General features: G+C 49.3%; 1 protein-coding gene across 2 annotated transcripts in view; it reads right to left on the minus strand.

Annotated features, from left to right (window-relative positions):
• Prkaca (protein kinase cAMP-activated catalytic subunit alpha) overlaps positions 1–17,371 on the minus strand; it is a 23,356-nt gene continuing 5,985 nt past the window's right edge. For both annotated transcript variants that reach the window (NM_001100922.2, XM_087593889.1), the window contains exons 2-10: positions 15,616–15,677; positions 15,134–15,262; positions 9,807–9,905; positions 8,527–8,609; positions 5,967–6,093; positions 5,788–5,883; positions 5,536–5,658; positions 1,474–1,638; positions 1–1,163 (exon numbers count right to left, since the gene is read on the minus strand). In NM_001100922.2, the coding sequence (NP_001094392.1) occupies positions 1,038–1,163; positions 1,474–1,638; positions 5,536–5,658; positions 5,788–5,883; positions 5,967–6,093; positions 8,527–8,609; positions 9,807–9,905; positions 15,134–15,262; positions 15,616–15,677 (1,010 nt within the window). In that variant the 3' untranslated portion in view covers positions 1–1,037. The remainder of the gene's footprint in view (positions 1,164–1,473; positions 1,639–5,535; positions 5,659–5,787; positions 5,884–5,966; positions 6,094–8,526; positions 8,610–9,806; positions 9,906–15,133; positions 15,263–15,615; positions 15,678–17,371) is intronic.

Raw genomic sequence — 17,371 nt, forward strand, 5'->3', positions numbered from 1 at the left:
TTTTATTTTAAAACAAAACTTTATTGGTAATAGTTTTCAAATATGTTTACAACAGCACACTGTTCAAGAGGAAGTCTCATCCTTCGAAGCACACAGGTTGAACGGCCCCTCTCGCCCACCCGGGGCCCCCACCCAGGCCTGAGAGCTCCTCCTTTTTGGGAGAAGTTACGAGAGGGATAAACACAGGGATAAACGGGGTCATATCCCCAGCAGCTCCCCACCTTTCTATTGAGAGAAAAAGCACAATCAGAGTGCTTTTGGGGGTGCAGTGAGTGGGGACACACGGCAAGAGGTGATGGACAGCTGACAGCTAAGCTAGAAGTGAGCGCCCAGGATGGGGAGGGGCTTCTTAGGGGGGCTGGTGCACAGAACAATTGGCATGAGACCACTGGAAAGGGGGGCCGGGAGGCTAGCAGCTCAGGGCGAGGTTCCAAGCCCAGTTCCTTCCTTGACAGAGTCAGTTGGCTACCCGGGTCTCATCAGAATGGATTTAGGGAGTGGGGGTGGGGTTGAGAGGGGTGGGACAATTTGGAGGGTGGGAGGCACTGGTGGAACTTAATTTAAATGAGGAAAAAAAAAAAAAACCCCACTGGCAAGCAGCCCTCTGTACAGGTCATAAAATCTCCCTTTCCAGGTAGGGCTGCATGGAAGGGAAGGTTGGCTTTACTGTTCATCCTTAGTATCCAGTGCTGGGGTAGGGGTGGAGGCTGAATTTGGGCCCCTCTTTCCCTACTCGCCCCTGGATACACCAGCAAGATTGAGTATGACTGGAGCTAAGAAATTCATTGAAAACAGGCAGGGAAGGGTGGAGGTGAAGGGAGAGGGGGAGCAGCTGATGTTGCCCCTTCCCCAGTATCTGACTTTCCTGCTCTCCTTAACCCTGGGGGTGTGGAGTGGATGTTAAATTAGATGCATGGAACTCTAGGGCCCTCTGGCTGTTCGATCCAACCCCCCCACCCCCAACCAGAAAAAAAAATAGAAAGAAAAAGAAAAAAAAAAAAAAAAGAAAAGAAAACCCATGGGGCACAAGCACACCCCTAAAACTCAGTAAACTCCTTGCCACATTTCTCATTGATGGAGACCCGGATCTCTTCCTCCTCATAGTCGTCAAAGTTACTCGTGTCCCCAGGGCCTTTAAACTTTGGTATGAAGGGAGCTTCCACCTGGATAGGGATTAAGAAGCAGCCAGAGTGCGTTAGCTGACCTTACCATTACAATAAAAATGAATGGCTTAATACTCAGAAGACACTGCTGGGACCCAGGCCTGAGCTCACCATTCAGGTGGAGTGTCTTCTCTGCAACCCAACTCACCAAACGAAGTCACTTCCCAGAGGATATTTCCTGCTTACGGCCACAAAGTGGCCAGAAGAGCCCAGCATCCCCCATATAGTCCTGAACTTGCTGGGCTGTTTGTATTATCCTATCCATAATTCCTTGCCTTTCCAACTTGGGGCATGGGGAAGAGAAGCCCACCTTTCTCTGATAGATGGCGATCCAGTCAGTTGTGGCAAACCACTTGTGGTTCTTGATGTCATTGACCCCGTTCTTGAGATTCCCAAAGCGCTTGGTGAGATCCACCTGCAGAAGGTTCCGAAGCAGGTCCTTCAAGTCAGAGCTGAAGTGGGATGGGAACCGCACCTGGAAGGGGTGTAGATACGAGTGGGGTGCTGTTCATGCACTTTGGGGGTCCAGAATGCTGCCTTTTCCATTTCTGACACAATTCCCACTCCCTCCTGACATACCCCAGATATACACCTCTGTGCAGCCCTGGCTGTCCTGAAACTCTGTAGACCAGGCTGTCTTCAAACCAAGTTCTGGGATTAAATGTGTAGCTCAAACTGACCTTGAACCCATGATCCTGTGTCCTAGCCTGAGTACTAGAGCTATAGGTATGTACCACAGCGCTCTGGCTGACTGGTACCTGTTCTATCCAATAGTCCTACAGGGAGAATCTGTTAAGATGGCTTGTGGGCAGGGCTGGGCAGGGCAGGGCAGGGAAGTAGTGGCCCATGCCTTTAATCCCAGCACTCAGGAGGCCCAGGCAGGTGGATCTCTGTGCCTTTGAAGCCAGTCTGGTTTACAGAGGGAGTTCTAGGACAGTCAGGGCTACACAAACAAACCGGCTTGGGGGGGGGGGGGTTGACAAAACAAACAACAAAACCACTCAAAAACCAACAAAAAGATGGCTTGTTGGAGCGTGCTAGCCTTCACTGATGATCCTAACATTCAGGCAAGGGCAGGTGGATCTCTGTGATGTGAGTTCAAGGCCAGCTTGGTCTGTATGGCAAGATCAGCCAAGAGTACATAATAAAACCTTGCCTCGGGTTGGGGATTTAGCTCAGTGGTAGAGTGCTTGCCTAGCAACTGCAAGGCCCTGGGTTTGGTCCTCAGCTCTGGGGGGGGGGTGGGGGTGGGGGGAGAAGGGAAGACCTTGCCTCAACAAAATCCCAAAAACTCATTGCTGGACCAATGAATGGCTTTGTTCTTGCAAAGGTCCCGGGTTTCATTCCCAGCATCTACATGTTGGCCTCTAACCACTGTTAAGTCCATTTCTAGGGGATCTAATGCCTTTGGCCTCCAGGGGTCCTGTACTCATGTCACGTACATACAGACACACAAAGTTAAAAAACACACAAAGTTACATAGTTAAAAAATAAAGTAGGGTGGGGTTGGGGATTTAGCTCAGTGGTAGAGCGCTTGCCTAGCAAGCGCAAGGCCCTGGGTTCAGTCCCCATCTCCGAAAAACAAAAACAAAAACAAAAACAACAAAAACAAAACAAAACAAAAACTAAAAAAATAAAGTAGGGAAACTATCAGCAGAGATGGCTTGGTGGAGCTAGCACTACAGCTCTGGGCCAGGTCAGGAGCCCAGCATACACAGGCCTCCACTTTTAGGCCCCAGTGGCCATGCAAACAAAAACCATGTTGAGTGTCTTCCTGAGTTTGCTGGCTTGGGAATTCTGGGTAAGGCCTGAGAATCTACAACCCCAAGGTCACAGGGAACAGAACTGTGGGAGGTTCTGTCTCAGGTCTGTAGACTTGAAATGTACCCTCAGCTGGGATTCTGCAGGCCTCTGAGTGGGGTCTGAGAGCTTCTAAAGTAAGGATAGTTCCTCAGTCTGGATAAGATAGCTTGTATCCATCCAGTCGTGCACCTCCAGAGGCCCTTAGCCCTGTATGCAGCCTCTGGATTTACACCCATAAGAACTAGCTTCTAGGAGGCAGAGGTGGTGGCAAACCCTGTCGCTCCCACTCTTGGAAGACTAATGCAGGAAGGTTGAGTTCCAGCGCTACATATTGAGACCTTGTAAGTCAATCAGTCAGTCAGTCAGTTAATCAAACAAACACCCACAAAAGGGCTAGCGGTGGCTCAGCAGGTAAAGGTACCTGTTGCTGAGCCTAATAATCTATCTAAGTTTGCCACCCACATCCCACATGGCAGGAGGAGAGGACTGACTCCTTTACGCTGTCCTTGACACACACAGCCAGTCTCAGTGCCACAAACACAATGAAGAGATGTAAAAAACTGAAGGGAACAAGAACCCAGGGTGAGGAAGAAAAGAACAAGGAAGGAAGAAATGAGGAAAGGGAATGGAGACTTGCAAGAAAAGCAAAAGGAAGGAAAGAAACAAAGACAAGAACCCAACTGGTCCCTGTTAAGCCTTCCCGGTGCTGTGTGACCTTGGCCAGAGCCCTTAACCTCTCCAGGCCTGCACTGGTCTCAATGACATGGGGCAGATATCCCAGGGTTCTGTGTGACAAGATAACAGTCAGGGCCCGTGGGAACTGTAAATTGCTACAATGGAGATTATACTCAACCATGTGTGGTGGCGCATGCCTGTCCACCCAGGACTTGGGAGGCAGTGGCGGCACCCAGAGTTCAAGGGTAACCTTGACTATGTATGGAATTGGGAGTCCGATTTCAATACAACAAAATGTCCTCCCGTCTTCCTCAGTCTTCTATGGAGTTTTTCTGTACTCTCTCAGCCACCATCTAGGACATTTCAACTTTTCATTTTGGGTTTCTTCTGAATGATATTCTGTAACAGGTCCCAAAATTTGTTTCCCTAACCTTACAGCAATCCTGCCTCAGTCTTCTGAATGCTAGGGGGAAAAGCACTTACTAAGGCTCATTTAATCCCAGCAGAGGCAAAGGCAAGCAGATCTCTGTGAGTTTGCTGGCATACTTAGTAAAATCTAGACTACCTAGGGCTACAAAGTAAGAACCTGATTTAAAAAAAAAAAAAAAGCAAAACACAAAAAACAAAAACAAGACAGAAAAAAGAAAAGAGAAAAAAGAAGAAAAGCACATGGCTGTCTTTCTTCTGTCTCATGGGAGGTGTGCACATCCACTCCTAGGTGATAGTGTGTGCTCAGCCCCGAGGACCACAGCATAGAATACTGTCTCTCCTCCAACCTCCCAGACAGGCAGATGGATAGATAAAATGAGGTTCAGAGAATCTAAGTGACTTTGTCTCAGTTTCACCCAATAGTTTGTCACAGGATTGGGACTTGGGGAGCAGTGAACCACTTATGGAGACTTGGAGCCAGCCAGTAGCTGTTGTCAAAGACAATAAAACAGGTGGGGTGACAGCCGGGCTCCCCTGCTAGGTAAGGCTGGTGAAGGCAGAGCTGTGACTCTCAGCGCTGCTCCCCAACCCCACTGAGGCTTCCACTTGATTCCCATGGTGCAATCTTAGACCAACCACATGCCCTTTCTGTACCTTAGTATCCTTACCTCTCCTACAGGGGTGCCATTTCTTCAGGATAAGGCTAGAGGGTGAGCCAGGGCTAATGAATGGTGAGGACAGGAATGGGCCTCCTGAAAGGTCCGGTCTTGGGCTCTGTCTTTGTCATGGACAAGGTTTTACCCTGTAGGCCCTGTGCCAGGTTGGTCTGGCACTTATGCCAATCCTCTGCCTCGGACTTCTGAAGAGTGCAGAACGTTTAAGTCTACACTGTCATGCCAGGGTCACTAAGGAGACTACATCTGGAAGGAATAGGCAGTTGCAGGTCCTGCCCACAGCAGGGTGAGGCTTGCTGGTATGGCTGGGGTCGACACCTGGGAACTGAATGAGTTTGGTTTGTTCTTCTGGTCTGGTGTCAAGGTAGCAGCTTCTGTAGCCAGAGCTCTGATGTGGGTCAGCTTGGGACATGCTTGGGAGTTCAGTCCTGTCGTTCGTGTGTGTGTGTGTGTGTGTGTGTGTGTGTGTGTGTGTGTGTGTGTGTGTTACACACATGCTAGACTACAACTCTCCCGCTGAGCCACACCCCTGTCCCCTTCACGATAGACTCCGGGCGAGTGCTCTATGGCTGAGTCATATACCCCTGTCCTTGATTTTCTGTTTCACTATTTCTTTAGCCCATGTTATCCTGGAAATCTCTATGCAGCCCAGATTGGCCTCAAACAAGATTTTCCTGCCTCAGGCTCGACTGTTAAGACAACAGGTCTGTGACAGCACATTTTGCCTTGTGAGGACATGTGACAGGCTGTTTTGATTCCTTCCAGGGATGAACTCCATCTCCTGGCCTCACCTTCCCAGAGACGATTTTCTCATAGATCTGGATAGGCTGGTCAGCGAAGAAGGGCGGGTAACCAGCAGCCATCTCGTAGATGAGGACCCCGAGAGCCCACCAGTCCACAGCTTTGTTGTAGCCCTAGAGCAAGATGGGGGGGGGGGCGTTCGATGAGGCAAGAAGGTGAAGAAGGAGATGACTCTTCAGGGGCAGGGCGGGCTAATGAGGTGGAGTAGGCCTCAGGGGTGGGCAGGCTGGAGAGGTGCCTACTTTGCTCAGGATAATCTCGGGGGCCAAGTACTCGGGGGTCCCACACAAGGTCCAAGTTCGGCCTTTCACACGCTTGGCAAAACCGAAGTCTGTCACCTGTAGGCACAAGAATGAGCAGTTGGCAGAGAGAAGGGCTGCAGGTTCCAACTGTGCCCTCCAGTGCCCTCCCCCGCAGGTACCTGAATATAGCCCTGCTGGTCGATGAGAAGGTTCTCGGGCTTCAGGTCCCGGTAGATGAGGTCCAGGGAGTGCAGATACTCAAAAGTCAAGACGATCTGCGCCGCGTAGAAACGGGCGTGGGGCTCACTGGTGGGACAAGCCGGGAGGGGATGTGTGGGTGAACATGACCACATCCCCTCTGTGTGCCCACAGAGCAAGATACCCCATGTCTAGCTAATCAAAATGTAGACTAAAGGCTAGAAATGCCACATACCAGTTGTCCCAGTTATGTGGGAGGCTGAGGTAGGGGGACTTCGTGTGCCCAAGATTTCAAGGACAGCGTGACAGACACCCAAACTCTATTGTAAAAACTGGGGAGCCTGACATGGCGGCACATATCTGTCACTATAGCACTCTGAGAGGCAGAGGCAGAAGCATTAGCATATCTGAGGCTAGCCTGGGCTACATCAGGTTCCAAGCCAGCCCAGAATACAAAGTGAGACCCTGTGTCGAATGAAACAACAAAAATCAATTCCCCCTGCCTGCCCCATTCTGAGCTGAATAATTCTATCCTAGATTTGGACTAGAAGGCTGAAAGGGACAGGTGCCTTGCTGAGGAAAGAAAGTGGTTTAAGGAAATTTTGTCTGCTGAGGAGTTAACTTACTTAAGAAAGTGGTTTAGGGAATTTTGTCTGCCAATCAGAGTTTTGGAAGAAAGTCATCAGGGTACAAACAATTGTCAACACAAAACCACCCTGCAGGGCAAGACAGCGTCGTATGTATACCTTGAGCCCAAGCACCCCAGAGGTCTATGAGTTCTAGGCCAACCTGGTCTACATGGCCAGCCAATGTTACATAAAACAAAACAAACAACAACAAAACCAACCCTGAACACCTCACAGGTTTGGTCATCAAGGACTACAGTTCTTGTTGACTTGTGTTTGTAAGAGGCAAAGCTCAAGTTTATAGAAAGACGGCAATTTGTAGAATTTAAAAGAGGAAACCCTGTCTCTCTGTCTCTCTCTGTCTCTCTCTCTCTCTGTGTGTGTGTGTGTGTGTGAGAGAGAGAGAGAGAGAGAGAGAGAGAGAGAGAGAGAGAGAGAGAGAGAGCGCGAGCGAGCTGTGGCTCTCAGCAGTTGCCCAGAGACAAATGAGGAGAAAGGGGGAAGTCAAACATGGGCTGTTAGCAGCTCGGAGGGCAGTCACAGGGTAGCTGCAGGAATATGGAAGGGCTGGGAGCTTTTGAGAAAAGGAATCACAAAGCAGCAGGAAAACCGCACCCCATGAACAGCCAGCATCAGAACGATAGAGACAGAAAAGAAAAGGCTGCCCCTTCTGACACAGGAGAGCCTCACAGTGGCACAGAGACTGCCATTCTGGATTCTGTTTTGAAGGTGGTAGCTGACAGAGCAGCTTTCAAAGCAGCCTAAGCTGGTCTCAAATTCCTGATCGTCCTGCCTCTAACACCCTGAGTGCTGGCTGGACATTGGTGAGCACACCTTCAATTCCAGCAGAAGCAGGTGGATCTCTGAGTTTGAGGCCAGCCTGATCTACAGACTGAGTTCCAGGACAGGAAAGGTTACACAGCAAAAACATGTCTTAAAAAACAAACAACCTCACCCCTGGGAAAAAAAACCACAGTAACAACAAGAACAATGTGTGTGTGTCAAGTAACATACTAGTATAAAACTTAAAACTACATAAAATTATCCACTAGTTTAAAAAGGGGGTGGGGGGGCTGGGGATTTAGCTCAGTGGTAGAGCGCTTACCTAGGAAGCGCAAGGCCCTGGGTTCGGTCCCCAGCTCCGAAAAAAAGAACCAAAAAAAAAAAAAAAAAAAGGGGGTGGGGCTGGAGAGATGGCTCAGAGGTCAAGAGCACCGACTGCTCCTCTAGAGGCCCTGAGTTCAAATCCCAGCAACACATGGTGGCTCACAACCATCTGTAATGGGATCTGACGCCCTCTTCTAGTGTGTCTGAACTTATATGTAATAAATCTTTAAAAAAAAATCTTGCGGGGTTGGGGATTTGGCTCAGTGGTAGAGTGCTTGCCTAGGAAGCGCAAGGCCCTGGGTTCGGTCCCCAGCTCCGAAAAAAAGAACAAAACAAAACAAAAAAAAAATCTTGCTAGATGTGGTGGTGGGCTCCTGTGACTCTAGGAAGCTGAGGAAGGGCTAACCTGGGCTACATAGTGTGATCTCATTTTTTTTCTTTCTGTGCTAGAATTCTTAAAATGGTACTGAGTTCCACCCCTAGCCACACCAATTCAAATTTTGACCCCTAGGTTACCGTGACTGGTCACTCAACCTGGCTGACTGAAACATCGAAAACTGCTTAGCATAATAGGAACAAACCCCACAGGGGCTGATGACAGTCGCTTATCCTGTTAGCACTCAGGAGGCTATGAGTCCAAGGCCAGCTTCAGCTACACAGCTACAGTACAGTTCACATGTGAGCGCACGCACATACACAAAATCCCACTGGGACCCAAAGATCACACTCCATTTCTAAGCACATTGGACTCCTACATGTCCCTGGATGGTTTGGTGGCCCTAGGGTGGCAGGGATGGGGCCTGCTTACCTGAACCTCCCAATCCGCCGTAAGTGGGAGAACATCTCCCCACCAGGCACGTACTCCATGACCATGTACAAGTTTGAGTTGTCCTGCAGGAGGCAAAGAGAGTCAAGGCCTTGTCCCCACACTGGGCCCAGCTGAAGACCATGGTGGCTTGAAGGGGCAACCTCGGGGACATCTATCTTCCCAGTTGTTCATGTTTTAAGCATCAGGAGCTGTATTTTCTCTGGGAGCAGGGAGAGGCAGCTGCTTTTCTGTCCTCACAGGGAGGCAGTGAGGATGCAGTGAGCTACAGTTCTGCAGGAGCTTCTGTCTCAGGCCTCGAGTGTCACCGTTTGCCAAACAGTTTGCAGGACCCAAACCAAAACTGTATGGGACATGACGGCACACAACTAGAGTCTCGGCTACTGAGGAGGGCAAGGACTCTGAGACCAGCCTGGTATATAAGAAGAAAAATGTACGCTTTGCTAAAAACAAAACAGAAAGTACTACAGGTCACTGGAGAGGACAGCTCAACTCTTACCAGCTCACAACCTAGAGAAGAAGAGACGTTTACAGGTCTGGGGAGGTGGCTCAATTGTAGAGCACTTGTGCACTGCATACAAAGCCCGGGGTCCATCCCTAGCACCGTAAGAAACAATACAAAATATGATACAGCATGATGGTAAACCTGTCATCCTAGCACTCAGGAAGCTGATGCAGGAGGATCTGAATTCTAGGCCAGCCTGGGGTATATAGTGAGACTCTGTCCCAAAAACCAAACAAATGAAACAAAAAGAAACAGGAACTAGAATTGCTATATGACGTCTACACAGGGGATGTCTGGGAATAGACTCTGATGACTGCCTACTCTGAGTGGTGTTCTCACATGTCCTTATGCACCTGCAAGAACTCCCCACCCTTATGACCTCACAGTGTGATGGCTGTGCTGAGTCCCATTTTGCAGATGAGAAGAGCAAGGCTCAGTGTGGCTGGTCCCTCTCCTGCAGGGTGATGCCCCTCCCTGGTTGCTTGGTGGCAGTTTATGTTCCTGGGCTGAGTCAGGATGGTGACTCTCAGCGAGGTCATTCAGGATGAGTGATGTGCCTAAGGTTACCAAGTTACCGGCTGGCTAACTTAAGAGCTAACTAGAGGTGCCCAGGGCCCCAGTCCACCCGTTTCTGGCATTCTTCCTCCAAGGATCTTCTTCCTTGAAAGCAGGTGGCCCCAACCCTGGAGACTAGGGAGCTGTGTGCCCAGGAGTTGGCTAGGACTGGCTCTCCTCAAGCCCTGGCTGTGGCCCTTACCTTGAAGGAGAATTCAAGTTTGACCAGGAACGGGAAGTTGACAGCCTGCAGGATGCGCTTCTCATTCAGAGTGTGCTCGATCTGCTTCAGCTTCACCACCTGAGGGACAGGGGAGCATGATAGGGGCCGTAGTCCCTAGCCTGGCTCAGAACTAGGAGTACAGGACTGGGGCCATTGCTTCAGTCAGAACGACGCAGATAACCACAGTGTGGCTGTCTCAGAGCCAAGGGTCCACAAAGATCAGAGCAGATAATGTGGGTGCAATGAGGAGCCCCACAGACCAGAGAAGTCACAGCTTGGGGGAGGGAACCTGGGGCTTAGAGATGCCTAGATGAAGCAGCTGGAAAAATCTGGAAAGTAGGGGGAGCCAGAGAAGGCTGCCTGCAAGAGCAGGAGACTCAACTGACACCAGAGAGGTCCCAAAAGGTATTGGAGGCTTAGAAATCGGTTTCCCTTTTTCTAGGCAAGTACTTTTATCTTTGTAGTACTGAGCATGAAACCCAGGACCTTTCATGTGCTAGACTAGCTCTCAATCACTGAGCAACATTCCTGGTCCTTTTAAAATGTTCTACTTATTTTTTAAACATTTTTTAAAATGTTCTACTTATATTTGTCGGGAGTCGTCTGTGCACAGTAAGCCATACATGTGGAAGTCAGAGAACAACCTGAGGAAGTCTGTCCCCTTTCACCAAGTGAAACTCGGAGGTCAAATTCAGCACCTTTACCTACTAAGCCATGTTGTCAGCCCCATCCCATCCCAGCATCTTTCAAGCACATTTGAAAGAGTCATGAAGGGAAATCTTTTCAGCTTCTACACCCTTTCTTGCCTTTCCATGGATTTCTAAGTGTAAGGTGATCTGGGTTTGGTGCACACTTGAAAGATTGAGGCAGGGGTCTCTGGAGTTTAAGAGCAAATCTGCCTATACAAAGTTGCTAGCCTAGGCTATGTGAGACCTAGTTCAACACACATACACTTATACACACACACACACACACACACACACACACGCGCACGCACGCACGCACGCACGCACGCACGCACGCACACCCACATGAACACACACACACACACACACACAAGTGTACACCAAAAGTAAAATACAGTACATTCCAAAGCCATTTAACATGGGAAACAAAATCACGAAATGTTTCACTAGGCATAGTGGTGCATACCTGTATTCTTGGCATTCAGAAAGACTTCTAGAAGACAGCCTGGGCTACATATCAAGACCTTTCTCAAAGGCAAGGCAGTCAACTTTGATCCAAGTGTGACGCCGCCGTTCAATCCCTAGAACCCACATGGTAGGAGGAAAGAACCAAGTCCTGAAAGTTGTCTTCTGGCCTCTACGTGTTTGCTGCGGCTCTCACCAACCTCCCAATTAAAGATGCACTCAAAGGGGTTGGGGATTTAGCTCAGTGGTAGGGTGCTTGCCTAGCAAGCGCAAGGCCCTGGGTTCAGTCCCCAGCTCCGAAAAAAGAAAAAAAAAAAAAAAAAAAAAAAAAAGATGTGTTCAAAACCAGTGGCAGCAATGACAATCAAGCCTGACATGGTTGGACAACCAAGCTGACATGGAAATGCATGCTTATAAATCCCAGCATTTCAGAGGCAGGAGGATCAGGAGGAGTTCAAGGCTATCCTTGACTATAGTTAGTCTAAAACTAGGGCTTTGATCAATGATACTCTGTCTCAAAACCACCCAACCTTTACATATATTGGTAGCATAGAGATGGCTATGATAGACACTGTATTAACCAGAAAACATGTCTAAAATATAGTCCAGGGCTGAGGATGTAGCCCAGCAGTGCAGCATTTGCTTAACGTGTGTGAGGTCTTGAGTTCTAGACCTGGCGACTGAAGGGGAAAAAAAAAAGAATGTCACCCGTGACTTCGGACGTTTTTGATGGGCTGCCTAAAAATGTAGAGACCCCTCCTGTTAGGCTATGGGGGTTGCTCAGTAGCCAAGTAGCACCTAGGGCGTGAAAGGCTCAGATACAATTTCCAGTACCACACAAAACCAGTCATAGGTTCTGTGACTCGTGCTGGGTTCCCATCGGTGGTGCTCCCTCTGCAGCACTGTGAGCATCAGATCGGAGTCAGAGGTCTTCATGATCTGGACAGATGGCTTACTAGAGTTGGTTCCTAGCACCCATGTCAGGTGGTTCACAAATGCCCATGATTCTAGCTCCTGGGAGATCCAATGACTCTACCCACCATGGATACCTATAAACATACATACATACATACACACAGACAGACATACAGACATACTGACAGACAGACAGACAGACAGACAGACAGACAGACAGACAGACAGACACACACACACACACACACATAAATTTAAGAAGAATCTTTATGGAGCGGTTAGGGAATGGCTCAGTCGGCAAAGTGGCTACTGCACAAGCATGGGGCATGGGGTGGGTCTCAGTTCAGACCTCAGCACTCACGGAGAAGTCAGGTATGGTGGTCCATTTGTAACTCCGCAGGGCACAGGGCAGGCAGGTGAACCCTGGTGTTTGCTGGCCAGCCAGCCGCACACCAAGTTCAGTGACATAAAGTGGAGCCCCAGGCATGGTGCATATGTCTTTACAGAAGGCAGAGGAAGGCTGATCTCTTGAGTTTAAGAGCGGCCTGTTTCAGAGTGAGTTCTAGGACCGTTAGGGCCACAGGAGAAACCCTGTCTCAAAAACCTAATCATAGTAATCATAACAACAACAAATGACAACAATGTGGAGCGACTGAAGAAGAGACCCAGCAAAGGTCTCTGGAATGAATGCACGGCACACACAGTCTTTATGAAAACCTACTACACATGGTGGCCCGTGCCTGTTAATGCCAGACTCTGGAAGCAGAGGCAGGAGGATCTCAAATTTGAAGCCCATCTGGGCTACATAGTTGAGAGCCCATTTCAAAACAAAGGTTTTGTTAGTTTGAGACCGGACCTCGCCATGTCGCCATGAGAATGGTCTTCATTCTTCATCCTGCTTCCGCCTTGCCTCCTCAGAGCTGGGCTGTTGTACCACACAAATTTGTTTGTTTGTTTGGTTTTGGTTTTTTTCAAGACTGAGTTTCTCTATGAAGCTCTGGCTGTCTTGGAATTCAGTCTGTAGACTAGGTTAGCCTCAACTCAAGAGATCGGCCAGCCTCTGCCTTCTGAGCACTGGGATTAGAGGTGTGTGTCAACATGGCCAGCTTCCACCACAAAATTTTGTGTGTGTGTCTGCACCTCTATGTATGCAGTCATGTGTGCACATGCATGTTGAGAACAGAAGAGGACACTCAGAATTTTCTTCAATCACTTGCCATCTCCTGTATTTTTTTTCTTCTTAAGAAAATCTTCAGGTTGGGGTTGGGGATTTAGCTCAGTGGTAGAGCGCTTGCCTAGGAAGCGCAAGGCCCTGGGTTCGGTCCCCAGCTCCGGAAAAAACAAAAAACAACAACAAAAAAAAAAAAAACCAAGAAAATCTTCAGGGCTGGAGAGATGACTCAGCGGTTAAGAGCAATGACTGCTCTTCCAGAAGTCCTGAGTTCAAATCCCAGCAACCACATGGTGGTTCACAACCATCTGTAATGGCATCCGATGCCCTCTTCTGGTGTCTGAAGACAGCTACAGTGTACTCACATACATAAAATATATAAATCTTAGGAGAAAAAAAGGAAATCTGTGTGCTTGTATGAGCATGGGTGTGTACACCATGGTGCACGAGTGGGGACCAGAGGACAACCTCAGATGTTGTTCTTTATCTTCCCTCTGCTTAAGGGCAGGACCTTGTCTGCTGCTGCATCTGACAGGCTGGCTGCCCTTGAGCTCTCAGGAACTGCCTGTCTCTGCCCCATCTCCTAGGAAGAGTGTGATACACGTGGGTGCTACTGTGCTGGGCTGTGTCTGCTCTGGGAATTGAACTCTTCTCTTCATCCTCCAACTCACTAAAGTCTTTTCTTTAAATTCAATTATTTTGTCTGTGTGTGAGTGTGTATGTGTGTATGTGAGTGTATGTGTGTGCATGTGTGTGTGAGTGTATATGTGTATATGTGAGTGTATGTGTACGAGTGTATGTATGTCTGTGTGAATGTGTGTATGTGTGAGTGCGTGTGCGAGCATGTGTATGTGTGTGTGAGTGTTGTGTGAGTGCGTGTGTATGTGTGTATCTGTGTGAATGTGTGTATGTGTGTGCGTGCGTGTGCATGTGTATGTGTATGTGTGCATCTATGTGTGTGTATGTATGTGTATGTGTGTGGGCGTGTGTGTGTGTATGTGTGTGTGAGTGCGTGTGTATGTATCTGTGTGAATGTTTGTGTATGTGTGTGTGTGTGTGTGTGTGCATGTGTGTGTAGGTTTCTGGGGATTGAACTGAGGTCATCACGTGGGGTAGCAAGTGCCTTTAACTCACCCAGCCGTCTCTCCAGTCCTATCTCTACCTGGACCTCATTTTTTGAAACAGGGTCTTTCACTGAACCTGGAACTGGTTATGCTTCTTGGCCAACAGGACACATATACACACAAAGTTTAAACATTTAAAAAAAAAAAAAAAAACCTTCTATGCAGGCCAGGCAGTGGTAGCTTGTGCCTTTACACCCAGCACTTAGGAGCAGGGGCAGGCAGACTTGTGAGTATGAGGCCAGCCTGGGCTACATAGCACTGCACAGGGAAAATTTTTGTCTTGGAAAACAAACAAGCAAGCAAACAAACAACAAAAAAGAACTTCTGTACTTCTTTCTGTGCAAACCTTTTCTGCAGACCACCCTGATCTCTGTCCAGCTGCAGATTAACCACAGGGCTGGCTATGTTGAGGAACGAAGGCCCTTCTCACCCTGGGGTCTGATAGATCGTGGAGCATCAGGGGATATGAAAGTGACTGAGTACCCATGAGGACATGTTCCAAGCCACTGCTGAGCACAGACGGCCAAGTCTGCAGAGCTGTGGCCTGGGTGCACGGTTACTCGCACAGACCCTCACACCCTCTTCCACTTTCTCCCTCTTTTGCAGAGGTGAGGATGGAGTCCAGGGCCCACCCCAGCAGTAGACAGTAACCACTTGTGGATCACTTACAACGCTTAAGGAAGGAAGCACACATCCGTCCCTTACTCTCTGGACTCAGCACAGTCTTTTGCAAGTGGCAAGGCCAAGTTGCCACTGGACCTTTCTAAACCGGCGGACCGGGGAGGCTTCCACTGCTAATGTACAGTGAACTGCATGTATATTCTTGTGGAGCTCTTGGAGCTGCCAGCAGTGAGCGCAGAATAAATGGGCAGAAAAGCAATGTAGGTGGTGGTGGGCTTGGCACGGTGGGCAGAGACAGGAAGGCCTGGCAGCTGGTCATCTTACCTTCTGCTTGTCCAAGATCTTCATGGCATAGTGGTTCCCACTTTCCTTGTGCTTCACGAGCATCACTCGCCCAAAGGAGCCGGTGCCAAGGGTCTTGATTCTATCAAAATGATCCAACTGGGCTGTATTCTGTGGGCAAGGATGGGAGGGGTCAGGGGCACCTCCCTGCAGCCTTCTAAGCTGGGGAGTCCCCTGTGTCACCGGCAGAGGGGGCTCTGGGGAGTGGGTGGAGATGACCCAGGGGACATTCTTCCAGGCAGGGTGGCAGAGGCCAGATCCGGCCCTGGCCTGGGGCCCAGGAGCTGCTGGCAGCTGCATGGGGAGCAGGGGCTGCCAGGTGCAAGGATACAGTGAGTAAGGCCGGGCAATGAGAAGCCCGGGGCACCGTGAGCAGTTAGAGGGAATGGGGCAGGGCTGGGTGGGGCACACAGTGACCAAGCTGGGGACTGTTGCCTGGGTACTACTTACTCTGAGGTGCTCACCTGAGAAGGGGTCTCCCATTTTTTCAGGAAATCTTCCTTGGCTTTGGCTAGGAACTCTTTCACTGAGGGTGAGAGACAAAAGTTAGGTGAAAAGTCCTTGCTTCGAGGCACATTAAGTTTTTCCACTCTAGTAGAAAGTGGGGTACAGCTGTTTCAAGCCAGAATCTGATATTTTACCAATGTCTTTGGGGGATCCCAGAGGCAACCTGGGACATTTTGATTGGACTGGGGCCCAATATTCCACTAATTACAGAGGTATCAGATTCTGGTAACACTCGAAGAGGGTACATAGGCACTTGGGAACACAGGACCGAGAGGCACACAGGCCAGCCCACCCCGCTCTCCCCAGCACTGACTGACATTCCTTGGCCAGGGTTGTACCAGCTGAGGTATTAATAGCCTCTGATCTGGCTGCTCCTCTGTTGAGGCCGGGCCCTAGTGAAAGCCTGCAGGGCTAGTGTAGCAGGTGCCCTTGGTGGGCTCAGCTGTCACCTTGGCCTTTGCTGGCTCTGTGCCTGCCTGTGCTGAGGGGAGAATCCTCGCCTGAGCTGCTTCACTGGGTGCTTCCCTTCAGGCACACTCCTCCCAGGCGCCTACAGCATTCTGAGGCCAGCATCTCAGCTCCTAATGTAGAAGCTGTCCCTGGTGACTGGCTGGGGCACCCATTTCATTCTCTTATTTGATTTGTTTGACCACCTTCTTTACATCTGTTTTAACCACTTAATAACTCAGAAAAATAAGGCCTGAAGACAGTTCACTGTTGTGTGTGGCTATAGAGGCAGCTGGGGTCAGGACTTCAGGGTGGGAACTCAGAGTCTCTGTCTGGATGCTGGCCAGCTGTATGTCTTGGGACAACTCATCTCTCTAGGTCTGTTTTCTCCAGGAGCAAATGGGGATAAAACCATGACGACTTTGTAGGGTGCTGGTGGGACGAGTCCTAATTCCACATTGGCAAAGGAGCTGGGGCAGTGGTCTGGTGCCCTGGTGCCAGGTTTGTGGTATAGAAATGCCAGCCGTTCTTTCTAATGGTCAATCTTAGCCGGCAACTTAACTATATCTGGAATCAGCTAAAACCCCAGCAGTCAGGCATACTGGTGAGGGGTTTTCTCAATTGGATTATTTGAGATGGGAAGACCAGCCCTAAATCTGGGCCATACCCCCTGGTGACAGCCCACATAAAAGGCCATGGAAGAAGGCAACTTTGCCCTTTGCCTACTTGCCCTCACTCGCACTGGCACTAGCACTAGTCTGTCCTGCTGCAGAAGCATTCCTTCGCTCGTGCTAAACCTACTTCTTCAGGATTCAGTATCCAGTGCAGACTGAAAACCACCAGCTGTCCAGGAATCTTCCAGAACCCCAGCACTAGTTTGGGACTGCTGACATATCCACTCTTGGGACTGAACTGCCCCAACCACAGACTATAAGCCACTCTAATAAATCCCATATATAAATACTCACTCTATCAGTTCTGTTCCCTTAGAGAAGTATGATTAATAGTTTCTCTTGATTTTTATTTTCTTTTGAGACAGGGTCTTTCTCTACATAGCTCTAGCTGTCCTGGAACTCAATGTGGTGAGTCCAGATTAGCTTCAAACTCACAGAGACCTATTTGCCTCTGCCTGTCTCTCGAGGGCTAGGATTAAAGGCAGGTACTACCACATCTACATCAAGCCCTCTCTTGGTTTTCTGAGAGGATCTTACACTGTAGCCTAGTATAATATGGGACTCACTAAATAGCCCAGGCTTTCCTTGAACT

Source organism: Rattus norvegicus, chromosome 19 (genome assembly GCF_021556685.1).
Source record: "Rattus norvegicus strain SHRSP/BbbUtx chromosome 19, alternate assembly SHRSP_T2T, whole genome shotgun sequence".
Taxonomy (NCBI): Eukaryota; Metazoa; Chordata; class Mammalia; order Rodentia; family Muridae; genus Rattus; species Rattus norvegicus.